Here is a 13,425-nt window from a genome sequence, read left to right as displayed (position 1 = left end):
GATCCCCACACACAAATCAATACCCTGACTGTAAATCACTACCCTGACTGTAAATCAATACCTGATTATAAATCAATACCCAATTATAAATCAATACCTGATTGTAAATCAATACTTGATTATAAATCAATACCCCGACTGTAAATCAATACCTGATTATAAATCAATACCCCGACTGTAAATCAATACCCAATTATAAATCAATACAGGAACCCCTCAGGGTCTCTGCATTGTGGCACTGCTGCAGCGCTGCAGGAACTCTCAGGGTCTCTGCATTGCAGCGCTGCAGGAACTCTCAGTGTCTCTGCATTGCAGCGCTGCAGGAACTCTCAGGGTCTCTGCATTGCAGTGCTGCAGGAACTCTCAGTGTCTCTGCATTGCAGCGCTGCAGGAACTCTGAAGTCTCTGCACTGCAGCACTGCAGGAACCCCCAGCATGTCTGCACTGCAGCACTGCAGGAACCCCTCAGCATGTCTGCATTGCAGCGCTGCAGGAACCCCTCAGCATGTCTGCATTGCAGCGCTGCAGGAACTCTCAGGGTCTCTGCATTGCGACACTGCTGCAGTGCTGCAGGAACCCCTCGATGCAGGAACCCCTCAGCATGTCTGCACTGCAGTGCTGCAGGAACCCCTCTCTGTTCCGCGCTCTGCCCAGACCGTCCTGCCGCACCTCGGCGTGTGCAGCTCCCATCTCCGGCCAAACCCCGCTCACAGTTTGGGTATGGAGCATTCGAAGGGAGCGATGGCAAATCTGGACTCTGCTCTTCAAAGGCTCTGCTCTTTTTGATGTCAGGTCCAGCAGAAACATCAATTAAATGAAAAGAATCCCCGACAGAAAAGTAGGAAATCTTGAAAAGACGAACACTGAAAATGTTCAGCAAAGGAAGGTTTGTGCTGGAGTCACAGGTGAAGGAAGAAGGAAATCTTTATCACTTAAAGGAAATGTGGCAAAGACTGTCTTGCTGTGCAAAGACCTTGGGTTTAAAGGGAGAAAAAATGTAGACAATGTGAAGGTGAAATACGTATTTTCCCTTCCTGTCTAAAGTTGCACATCAGCTACAAAGTGTCAAGAACAAGGGTAGAACAAAACTATCCTGAACTACAGAACAAAAAGAAAGAGAAGACTTCAAAAAAAATGCTGTTCCTCAGTTAAAACTCAATAATCATCCTCTACTTCGACATAAATATTCTAATTCTGAAGATGAGAGGGTGAATTAAAGATGTTTAAATTTGATTATAATTATTTCCTTGGGTTTTTTCCAAATCTTCTGACCCCTTTTTAAATTTAAGTTTTCTAAGGGCAGATCTTCACCTGCTGTAGAATCAGAGCATATCTGTAATAGTTCATTTTTGCCATGGCTCTCGAGTTTATCCAAAGGCTATCCTGTGGAACTGCCAGCTTCTCAATAACAAGTGTACCTGTTGTTCAATCAGCTTTACAGACATGAGAGGTGAAATTCAATGGTCGTGGGATCATTTTCCCTATTGCTGCCAAATCATATTTTGTAAATAACCCCTGTAAATCCTTTGAGGTGGTAATGAGCATATTTGAGAAAGTCATTTCTGTGCTGTACTCAGAGCCTTGCAAACTCTCACTCGAACTGCACCACCAGGAAAATACCAATTTACAGGGAAAGCAAGAGAGGCCTGGCCACTGCAGGCCAGTGTCTGCTCCTCGTTCCCTGCCTGCAGCACTGCCTCTGCTCCAGGCACACAGATGCTTTCCACAGAATTCCCTAATTTCTGCCATATCTATGGAAACACACCAAGGCAGCAGATGGCTGATAACAAACAGAGCCTTCTGCCAGAAGTTTTAATGTCTTGTGTCAAAAATTCAGGTGCTTTGTTAAGTCAGGTTTTTCCCCTCGACTGAAAACACATCCCAAGGCAGTTTGGGCTGAGCTTAGTTTGGTTTGCAAATTAATTTCAAGGACTTTTTGTGAAGCTGCTTTAAGAGGATGATATAGAGATGACAGATGTGTGTTGTGGTTTGGGGTGTGGAGGAGAGTGATCTTAAAACCTTGAGATGTAGGTAGAAGCCAAAAGACCTACATATAGAAAGAACTATTTCTTCCATCATATCCCTTGACTCAAACCCCAAGGAAAGAGCAAATTTGGTATGGGAATCTATATAGGGCTGGGAGGTTCTGTGAATTACTGCCTAGAAAAGAATTTGTGAGTGCTTTTCCCCAGGCACAGTCCCTCCACATCATTCTCGTGTCTGGATTGCCTGTGAGGCTGGGGCAGGATAAAAGGGGACTGTGTCTGCCTGGTCTCTGGGGAGTGGGAGTTGAAAGGAGCAATCCCCCTCTTTTCCTCACAGCATAATCCTTTTTCTTGGCAGAGACACTGTGGATTGAACTAGTCAAAAACTGCTTTTTGAGAAGCATTTTTAGACTTAAATGCTAGTTTATGCAGCTGGTGGCTAATTTGTTATTTAAAGAACACAGGCACACATGCACATACACCAGAGAGTGTTTAGCCCTGTTATTTCCCTATAGGCACTAGCACATTTTTCAGCTGGAATATCCAATGCCCAGAGAGGTAATTTGTCAGCTCACTTGCTGCTATTTTGGGCAGAGCTGGGTTTAGACTATTTAACAAATTGCCCTGTGTGGATCAACCTTGTGAGCTCACTCTTTCTCTTTCTGAAAGTATTTGTGTCCCTACAAGAACATAATTTGAGCTGCACAAATGTTAGATATCGTAAGTCAGAGGCAGCCAGTTAAACTCTTACTTTCTCTGCCAAGCAGCTGCACATGAAAACTGTTGGAGGCTGTGCTGGCTCAGGTGAGTGAGCATTTCATTTCCCTGCCTGGTGTGTTTTGGTTACCACCATCCTTGGACAGCAGCCTGGGAAGGTTTGGTGTCCCTGACTGCATCTCATCTCCGCCTTTGGTGCTGAGCAATGGCCAGAAAAAAAGTGCTAATGTGAGGAGAGGACATACGAATATTGGATTCTTTTAATTGCTCTCCAATCATCAATATCTCCATACCTTTGACTGTAAGCTCACATACAGAAGTTTAGGGTATACCTTCTGTTTGCCAAACAGGTACAGAGGTATGCAATGGTAAACTCTACATATGGATAGTGTCAGATACATATAGTTATACATATACCCATGCACAACACAAAGTTCGGGGCAGGAACCCAGAATTTCTGGAGAATTCAGGACTGCAGTTTCACTGGGCTCCAGGCCTCCAGGCAGTCCTGCTGGCACAGAGGTGCAGCAAGGAACAGCAGCTCTGTGCTGGTACCTACCAGAATGACAAACATTGCTGGTGCCACAAAAGCCCAGATTGCTCCATTCTCCAGTGAAAGCCAGCAGCTGCAGGGGAAATCAGAGTTGTTTCAGAGGAAACACATAGTCATTTAATTAATAAGTTATTAATTAAAAAAAAAAAAAAAACCCAACCCATAAAACAACTAAAAGAGAGTGCAAGAAGACTGATGAATTTTGAAAGCAAGAGACATGACAGACATCAGGAAAAAGCTCCTTTTCCCTCCCACTGGGGAGCCAAGGTGGGATCTCACTTGGATTTGTCACATAGTCAGTGACACCTCTCTGCCCCAGCACACCTCCACAGGAGTGCAAAGATGGGAAGGAGGAAGTGTTTTAGTTGCAATTTGTTGTTCTGGTGCCCTCAGCCACAGGCAGTCATTTCAGTGCTGGAGCACTGTGAAATGTCTCATTGGAGTGAATTTGTCTCATTGCAGCCAGGGACAAATTGAAGCCCTCCCTGCCTCCCCTGGCTGGTGCTGGGGAAGGGGCTGGCAAACACAATGTGGCCCTTCTTACAGCCCTGAAGAGATAAACCAGTTTCCACATGTAAAATTATTTTAGGATTAAATTCTATAGAGTTCTTTCAGATAAACTTGCTCTTCTTTTCCCAAATTAGAAAGGAAATTAATTTTCAAGGTTTTGGACATTATCCATTCCAAATTTCAGGTGTGTAACTGCAGTTTTCTTTGGAAGATTGAATATCTTTAATCAATGGTTACTCTCATCTTGGTGCAGGTTTTTCCCTCCTGAGCAGGGAGTTCACTGAGGAGCTCTTCAGTAAAAAGAAAGAAAAACATCTCAGGAGCTTTTTGTGCTCTGTGAATCATCTCTGTGAAAACCAGACTTGAGGCTTCTGTGTTTAACAATATCTCTACACAAGTCATCCTTTTGCAGACTCTCTCCCCTGCTCCTCAGGAGGACCTTGCAGCACCACAGCCCAGTTAACACATTTACAAATTTCCTCCACATCAGATTTCCATCCCTATGGCACCTGCAGTGAGGCTTTTTTCATACTCACTTGCCACTTTCTCCATAGCTGTCCAGGGACGACATTGCAGAAATGACACAGATCACCAGTGGGCAGCCTGCAGCAAGGCACAGAAAGGCAGACGCTGAGGCAATATTAGGAATAAAAGCACATCTTCCAGCAAGCCCTGAAAGTTCTGCTAAATTTTGTATGAACAGAGCAGCTCAGAGTAATTTTCAAATTAATTCTAACTTGACATCCTCCTGCAGCTGTTTAATCCAACACTAATTAACGGATGTCAGACAAAATGACTTTTTAATAAAATACTAGTTTAACTGTTAAACTGAATCAGTGCTAACTTCCTTGGGAATCACAGTCCTGTTTAAACCTTTCTTTTAAAGATTTAAAGGCTTTAAAAAGCCTTTTTAAAAGACTTTCTGCCTCTTGCTATCCAGCAGTGATACATGTGAAGCACTATCAGCCTTATTTTAACCACTTTCCCCAGGTAAGTGCATTTTTGCTCAAGAATTCAGAACGTAAGACAGGAGAGCAGAGTTTCTCACAGGGATGCATAGACAGCAGGTGAGAGGACAAGAGTGGTGACATTTGGTTATCCAGAGCATCACAGCCAGCAAACTCAGGCTGCCTCAGGGGCCCAGTCAAGGCTGAGTTTAGCATAAATATGTCATGGGTCTGCAAGACTTTTGTGTTTAGAGCGAATTATGTTTCCAGATGGCTTTGACTGATGCAGTGGGCTGTGCCCTAGGAGGTGAAGAAACATTCATGAGACAACACAAGAATTACACAGAGGCACTTCTGTTCCTGATCCACAGGAATCACACAGAGGCAGTTCTGCTCCTGATGACACAGGAATCATACAGAGGCAGTTCTGCTCCTGATGACACAGGAATCATACAGAGGCAGATCTGCTCATGATCCACAGGAATCACACGAATTACAGAGGCAGATCTGCTCCTGGTGACACCGGAATCACACAAATTACAGAGGCAGAACTGCTCCTGGTCTCAGAGCTGCTCTGGCCCCAGCACTGCCAGGTCCTGTTGTGCCACTTCATTCCAGGCCAGGAGCTGGAGAGGAGGCAGGGGGTTTATTGCCAGCAGTTCTGAGTGCAGTAAAACCCATACCTTCAAATATTAAATGATTGCCTGCTAATTCCTGTATGATTTAATAAAATGCGAAGGTTTGAGCTTTGATCATCTTAAAGAATTTAATAAATAGGTCCCAGACAGAGTATTAGACATGATAGCTTAAAGTTTCAATTTTCTTTTTAGTTCTTTAGGTTTTCTGCATGAGGGCTTTACAAAATTCTCTGACAGGCAATTTCTACCTAATTTTACCAATATCATCTTCACAAATTGTGTAAAGTTTTCCAGTACTGGCAAAAATATCATTTTTGGAAGAAGTATTTTCATTCTTAATAACTGCAGCTAGAAGCACATTTATAAATATTTCTATATTGATATGAATATGTATTTATAAATATGGGCTATACTCAGTAGTTAAGTAGCATTGTATTTTGAAAGATTCTGTGTCTTCTATACATACAAAAAAACCCAAAGAATAAAAAAAATAAAATAAAAAAAACCACAAAAAAACCAACCAAAAACCAGGCTGTTGAAACTCTGTGGCAGACAATTCAAAACAATTTTAGAACATCAGTTCTAAAAGGCTAAATATGTCATTTATTGAGAAAGATGAAGCATTAGGCACAAATGAAAGTGTATTTCCCTCCAATGATGAAAAGATCTACTTTGCTTGATGGGGATAAGTATATTCTCCCATTTATACTGAGGATGTTCATTTTCTATTATTTTCTTCTGCTGTGTTACATCAGATCTGGGCAGAAGTCGGGAACTACATCAACTAAGAGCAAATAATGGAATTTATGGCACTTGACAGCTCAGAACAGTCTTCACTCTGTGGCAGTTTCTGAAGGAAAGGGAACTGGCTGAAATGGGAAAACATCCAGCACCACAAACTCTGTCCCCAGCATCCTACAAATGGTGGGACACAAAAGCTTTGCCAACAACCTCTGCCTGGTATGCTGAATCACCACAGCAAAAAAGCAGTTTTGGGGATTTTTGACCCAGTCGGATGCCTGGTTTGGTTTTGTGTCTTCTAAATCGCTGCCATGTTACAACCAACAAACCTGGCACAAAGTGGCACAGGAATGTGGAATTATGGAATTACTGAACCTGTACCCAAGCAGTGGGGGCAGAGGAGAAAACCTTCCAGCTGCAGCTCATCCCCTCAGCCTGGGGCATCCCGTGCTCACCTGGGGACTGTGGCCCCCACACACAACAGCCAAGAAGGTTTTTAAATGAATGAGGAAAGGTGCACAAAATAAAAAGGACAGAATTGACAAAAGGTCAAGTAGGTAGTTCTTGAAATATATATATATATATATATATATATCACAGCATTACTATCACCCAGATCTGCATGGTGCCAAATAGATATTAAATATTTCAATTATGACTGCAGCAGATCTGTATTACTGATATAATTGTTCTTCCTGTATCTCCAAATGAATTTGGAGAGAAGGAAAGATAATGCATATTTTAACATATTTTGAAATTGTCTGTAATTGCATGGATATTCCTTTTCTATTTTTCACACCTATTCTTTGACCCAGTGAATGAGGTTCCCTCTCCTGAATGTGGAGCTTTGTCAAGCGCCACTGCTGGTCTCCCAGGGCTGTGACAGCAAGTGACTTTGCTCTGCTGTCAGGGTCTGCAACCCTTTAAATATGTGAAAATACCCAGCTCTGGCTCTCCAGAAATGCACATGGGTTATGCTTTTATTGCTGCATCTAGAAAAACTTGAATTGTTGTCTGAGACATTCCCATGTCACAGAACCACTTCTTCATTCCTAGTAACAACAACACTGGGGTTCTGTGCACACTTCTTATTTAAGGATTTCAAGGCACAAAGCACCAGTCAGTGAAGTCTTGTGATAATTCTGTGCTGCTGTGCCCGCCTTTCTGCACGACTGCAGAATACAGATGGAATAAGCCACCGGTGTGAGTCAGAACCAAACAAAGAACACAGCAGTGTAGTGAGATTTCCCTCCCTCAGTCCTGCCACTGGTTTGGTAATCGAGGGTCTGACCTAGCCTGGACAGGCTGTGGAATTCCTGCAGTGGAATTAGGCTCAAGGACTACACTACAGGTCTGACTGCAGTCAGAAAAATGATGCATTTTCTCATCCAACAGACCCACTCTCACTAAGGCAAACTGTGATCATAAGATGACAATTTCAAATATGCTTCTGAATATAATCTTGTCCCATAGTGAGGAGACTAAAAGTAAGCAGCTACTAAATGCTTACCCCATCCAATTCCATAATAATATAAGTGCTTGCTTTCTTCTGACCCAAATACTTTGATCACCATGCTATAAAGATGAAATCCTTCCACCAGCATCCATGCAAAGGCACTCAGGAAGAAAAAATGAAGGAGGATGGCAAATATCTTGCAAGGCAGCTAAATTAAGAATAAAAATGAATACATTAGTTCTTTGTGATATAGTCACATCAGTTTTCTTTTTCTTTTTTAACTTCTATAGACGTTTGCAGGCTAAATGCAAAATCACTGAAGTAAAACTGTCTTAAAAAGAAAGCAATAGACAATTTCATTTTTCTACTGCATTTTCAGATTGCTCCAGAGTAACAAATCCTCTTACCCTTAAAAAAAAAAAAAAACCCAAATAAAAAAACCTCTAACAACATTGCCAAATGTGGTGTGGAAATCCAAGTGTGTTATTTATTTTTAACAGTGGAAGCAGTATTCCCATTAAAGTCTACACAATATTTAGGGAATCAAAACTGAGTCTGGTTGCTGAACCGGTAGTAAATACAGGAGTCAAAGAAGTGGGGTGCAAGTGTTGTCCTGTACCCTGCTGCCTGCTTTTCCTTGAGGTGCTCCTCTCAGCATCTTTAATTTTTCTCTAAGCCTCTGGCCAACCTGGTTTAAAAACAGGAGAGTGGAATCCTTTCTCCTTCTCCAGCCTCAGGTGCTCCCCACTGGCCTTTCCTCCCTCTGCCTTTCCTCACTCTCTGCCTTTCCCCTTCCTCACTCACTCTTTTGAGGAGGTTCCAGCAGAGTGGCTGTGCCCATCACTCAGTGACAGAGCAGAGGTGGCTGCAGGGATGTCCCCAGGTGATGCCCCCATACTGATGTCCCCACAGACATGTCCCCACACTGATGTCCCCACCAGAGGACCTGGTTTGCTCTGCCCCAGCTCAGCTGCAGCAGCCCCAGCCCTGCCCCACAGCCCTGCCCTGTTTGTGGCAGGCTGCAGGGAGGCACACTCTGCCCTGCAGCTGTGCCAGCCCTCTGTGGCACCTGCAGAGCTCCAGGGCTGCCTGCAGCCAGCCCTGGCATGGGAAGGCTTTTGCCCTCCTCGGCTGGACCAGCCCCAGGGAGGCTCCGGGCAGGGGGAGCTGTGCTGGGGAGCTCCACCAGCAGGAACCAGTTACTGCCTCGGGTGTTACTGGTTTGCTCTCTTTGCCCGAGCTAAGCTGTGCTGTGCTGGCATTCTGTTCTTTATGTTGGTGGTTTGGGATTTTGAATCCATTGAAAATAAATCCCTGGGACCTAGTGGCATAATGAAAACGGAGGCTTTCCTGTACACACTCACTTGGACATTGCAAGGACATTCTAATGCAAATCCAATGGGACTACCTGCATTCAAAAGCAATAAATTTGGGGTTGATTTGTGTAAGTGAGGTCTCTATGTGGTTTAGTATTTCACAAAGTTCAGTGACATATTATTAAACTAGATTAGCTTATTGACAAAAGCTATAAGAGCCTTTCCAGTTAATTTTATCATAAGGCTATAAAATCCATTTTAATGCCTTTTGATTTCTACCAGATTAGTCCACAAGAATCTAAATGCAGCATAAAGCTGACATACAGGCTAGCTCTGTCAAATGGATATTTTACAATTTTTGAGTAGCCAAACAATATGAATCACAAAACAGCAGAAAAATAGCACACAGTGAAGTAGCAGGAGGTTGGTCTGTATATAATTTTGTATAATACCTAGTTGCAGATTTGTACATAAAATCCATAGCAAAGTTGCTGCTCATTCTGGTTTTGGGTTTTTTTTTTTTTTTGCCTTGATTATTGCTTAGAAGTTAGTGTTATGGCAAAATTGCCTTCTGTAAAAGCACAGAGAAGCTGAGCCTTTACACGCTAAGCCCAAGCATGTCTCTCTTGCTGCACTTTGTGAAACACCCTGCTTTTAGCAGAATACTCATAAAAAGGCAGGTCTTGTTCCTGCTACTCTTAGAGTTGACAACTAGAGGGTCTGTGGAAATAGAAAAAGCAGCCCAGCCAGCAGCAAGGTCTGTGCTATTATTGGTGATGAGAAAGAAAAGCAGGCTTTCAGAAAGGCCTCCCAGTTTGTCTTTTTTTTTTTTTTTCCCCCCTAGGACAGTCTTAAAACAGATAGGTAATTTTACAGATAGATCACAAACAAAAGCAGCTTGTTTCACCTCTCTGTTTGGATGTTTCCGGCAATGCCAGGCAGGAGTATTGAGTGAGAAAGAGATAAATTCCCTGATCCAGAACTGCAGATAGTAGATACATTAGATTTTCTGGTTGTGCTGGAAAAAACTCAGTGCTGGCTAACACCTTATACTTCAATTTTCATTTTTCTGTGTCTCAAGAATATAAAGACATAAAAAGACATCCTGATTTTGGGAAGAATTGCCTTCCTGGAATATGCCATGATCAGTTAACTATTGGTGGTAGGTGTCAATGACCAGCTTTTTATAAATAAATGAATAAATTAGGTGTACTGGAAATATTAAAGTCCTGTTTGTGAAGATAGAGCTTTGTGGTTAAAAACCACTATTATTCTACAAAAGAAAAATTGCTGTAGAATGAATTGTAAATCATTAAATAATGCATCTGAAAATAGCAGTGAATGCTGTATGCCATATCTGCAATCAAAACCAAAATATCCCCAGAGCCAGAGGTGGGGAAAGGATGGGGAGGCTCAAGACAAGGAGGCAATGCCAGCCTCGAGAGGGGAACACAGAGGGTCCTGCAAGGACACCCCAAAACAGCTCAGCACCACACACCAGCCCTGGCAGAGGCAAAGATCACAAATTCACACCTGCTAGTGTAAATACTGCCTCCCTCTTTGTGTAAACGATCATTCAGCAGTTCAATTAAAGCTGCAATTAAAGGTATTTAGGCTGTTGTCAAAGCTGCTAGGAGCAGGTAAGGACAGGAGACCAATAAAAGGATGAATCACAATCCCCCCGGATTCCAAGAGGGCAAAGCAGTATTTACATCACGTCTGTCAACTTTCAGACCTTTACAGTGTTATCCCATACAATTACAGCTGTTATAGAGGAGATGGGGCTAACAAATCCACGGATTCTGTGAAGCATTTCATCTCACAAAGCCTGGTGTAAAACAGGTCTCTCTTCCTTGTGCTACCGCCCCGATTTCAGCAAAGTAGGTTTGGGATAGGTTTAAGAGGAAATCTGCACCTGTTAAACTGCAGCCTGTGTGAGCATCTCACAAGCTTGACTGAGCAAGCAGGACCTGAGTGTGACCAAGGCACGTTGTGGACGTGGGTGGCACTGGGGCTGGAGAGCACGGCTGTGCCTGCAGAACACGGCTGTGCCTGGAGAACACGGCTGTGCCTGGAGAACACGGCTGTCCCTGCAGAACACGGCTGTGCCTGCGGAACACGGCTGTGCCTGCGGAACACGGCTGTGCCTGCGGAACACGGCTGTGCCTGCGGAACACGGCTGTGCCTGGAGAACACGGCTGTGCCTGGAGAACACGGCTGTCCCTGCGGAACACGGCTGTCCCTGCAGAACACGGCTGTGCCTGCAGAACACGGATGTCCCTGCAGAACACGGCTGTCCCTGCGGAACACGGCTGTCCCTGCGGAACACGGCTGTGCCTGCGGAACACGGATGTCCCTGCGGAACACGGATGTCCCTGCGGAACACGGATGTCCCTGCGGAACACGGCTGTGCCTGCGGAACACGGCTGTGCCTGCGGAACACGGATGTCCCTGCGGAACACGGATGTCCCTGCGGAACACGGATGTCCCTGCGGAACACGGCTGTGCCTGCAGAACACGGCTGTCCCTGCGGAACACGGCTGTGCCTGCGGAACACGGCTGTCCCTGCAGAACACGGCTGTGCCTGCAGAACACGGCTGTGCCTGCAGAGCACGGCTGTGCCTGCAGAGCACGGCTGTGCCTGCGGAACACGGCTGTGCCTGCGGAACACGGCTGTGCCTGCGGAACACGGCTGTGCCTGCGGAACACGGCTGTGCCTGCAGAGCACGGCTGTGCCTGCGGAACACGGCTGTGCCTGCAGAGCACGGCTGTGCCTGCGGAGCACGGCTGTGCCTGCGGAACACGGCTGTGCCTGCGGAACACGGCTGTGCCTGCGGAACACGGCTGTGCCTGCGGAACACGGCTGTGCCTGCAGAGCACGGCTGTGCCTGCGGAACACGGCTGTGCCTGCAGAGCACGGCAGTGCCTGCGGAACACGGCTGTGCCTGCGGAACACGGCTCTGTCTCCTCCAGCCCACAGCAGGACACAGCTGGGGCTTCGCACCACCCAACAGTCTGAGGGCCACAATGGCCTTGGTCAGCTGTAAAGTCTTCACAGCCCATCTGAAGTGACTCAGCTGATTTGTCTGAACATTTGGGATGGATCAAAAACCTGTGAGAAAATGACACACTGTCCTGCTGAGTGAACCTTCTACTGCCCTCAAGACTATGTCCTTTCAAGAGGGTTTTAGCTCTCTACTTAAAGAGGATTATTTTCATGCCTGGTTTCTACTGTCTGCAGTTTCATCTTTTGCTGCTCTCCAATGCCTCCATTTCATTCTCCTTCTAAACCATCCCCTCTCATTTTCTCCCTTGCACATTGCATGACTCATTCAGGACCCACCCGAATGTTAAACAGCAAAAGAATACGAACTCAGTTTTCAAAACTGCTTTTAGGTCCTCAGGTAATGACTGCCTGTGCAAACCAGACATTACGGTTATTTATAAACCTAACAAAAATCCAAGGGAACCCATTTGAGCTGAATATAAATTTAGGTAGCTGCTGTATTGGCAAAATGAACAATGTGCAAACCTCATATCTAGTTCTACTGAGAAAAAACATCACCACCACCACCGCCCCAATAATAGAAACCACTGGCTGCTTCTGAAAAATAATGGGGAGCAGCAGCTGGTCACAAAAGTAGACAAGTTTTTACAAGCACAAACACAGAGCACCCTGGAAGTTTATTGTAAAATCAGGTTTTGTTTCTGCTCTTCAGGTGGAACTTTCCATCAAAGACCTTAACATTACTTTAAATTGTGTTTTTAAAATCAACAGTGGGAATAAATTGGTTTTACTGGTATGTGGTGCTGTTAACTTGGCCTATTTTTCTTAATCTTACTCAGGTGTTTTAGACATCAGTTTTAATGGTTTAGACGCTGGTACTCTGCCTAAGGAGTTCCCCCTGCAGCAGGATGGCATTTTTGGCTAGGGCATGTTAAAGCCAGACCTTGCAATGCAGCAGCTGCCCCAGCAGTGCAGCTGTCCCAGCAGTGCAGCCGCCCCAGCAGACCCCGGTGACTCACGGTTGCAGGACTGAGCAGTGCAGCTGCCCCAGCAGTGCAGCCGCCCCAGCAGTGCAGCCACCCAGCGCTGCAGCCGCCCCAGCAGTGCAGCCGCCCCAGCAGTGCAGCCGCCCCAGCAGTGCAGCCGCCCCAGCAGTGCAGCCGCCCCAGCAGTGCAGCCGCCCCAGCAGTGCAGCCGCCCCAGCAGTGCAGCCGCCCCAGCAGTGCAGCCGCCCCAGCAGTGCAGCCGCCCCAGCGCTGCAGCCGCCCCAGCAGACCCCGGTGACTCACGGTTGCAGGACTCAGCTGGAAGCTGGCCAGCAGCAGGGCCTGGGCCAGCAGCACGGCGCAGGACAGGTTGGCGTGGATGTGGTAGCGCTGGTTGCGGATGGTGCTGACAGACCTGCAGGGCACAGAAACAGCTCAGCACGGCTCCGGGGCACCGCTGTGCCCATCGCACACCTGCAGGCACCCACGCTGCCTTTGGCCCTTGCTGGGGGCACCATGGGCTCTTTGGAGTTCTCCTCCCAGCAGCGTGGGGCGGTCCTGAGGGGAGC

General features: G+C 45.8%; 1 protein-coding gene across 2 annotated transcripts in view; it reads right to left on the bottom strand.

The window, feature by feature from the left end:
- Nucleotides 1-13,425, bottom strand: part of ADGRD1 (adhesion G protein-coupled receptor D1) — a 117,658-nt gene that overhangs the window by 26,340 nt on the left and 77,893 nt on the right. For both annotated transcript variants that reach the window (XM_012577935.5, XM_030285668.4), the window contains 4 exons: nucleotides 13,160-13,271; nucleotides 7,602-7,755; nucleotides 4,302-4,368; nucleotides 3,262-3,328 (listed from right to left, as the gene is read on the bottom strand). In XM_012577935.5, coding sequence (XP_012433389.5) covers nucleotides 3,262-3,328; nucleotides 4,302-4,368; nucleotides 7,602-7,755; nucleotides 13,160-13,271 — 400 coding nt within the window. The remainder of the gene's footprint in view (nucleotides 1-3,261; nucleotides 3,329-4,301; nucleotides 4,369-7,601; nucleotides 7,756-13,159; nucleotides 13,272-13,425) is intronic.

The sequence above is a fragment of the Taeniopygia guttata genome, chromosome 15, assembly GCF_048771995.1.
Source record: "Taeniopygia guttata chromosome 15, bTaeGut7.mat, whole genome shotgun sequence".
Lineage (NCBI taxonomy): Eukaryota > Metazoa > Chordata > Aves > Passeriformes > Estrildidae > Taeniopygia > Taeniopygia guttata.
The sequence above is the reverse complement of the archived record's forward strand: the minus strand, read 5'-3'. Positions and strand labels throughout refer to the sequence as shown.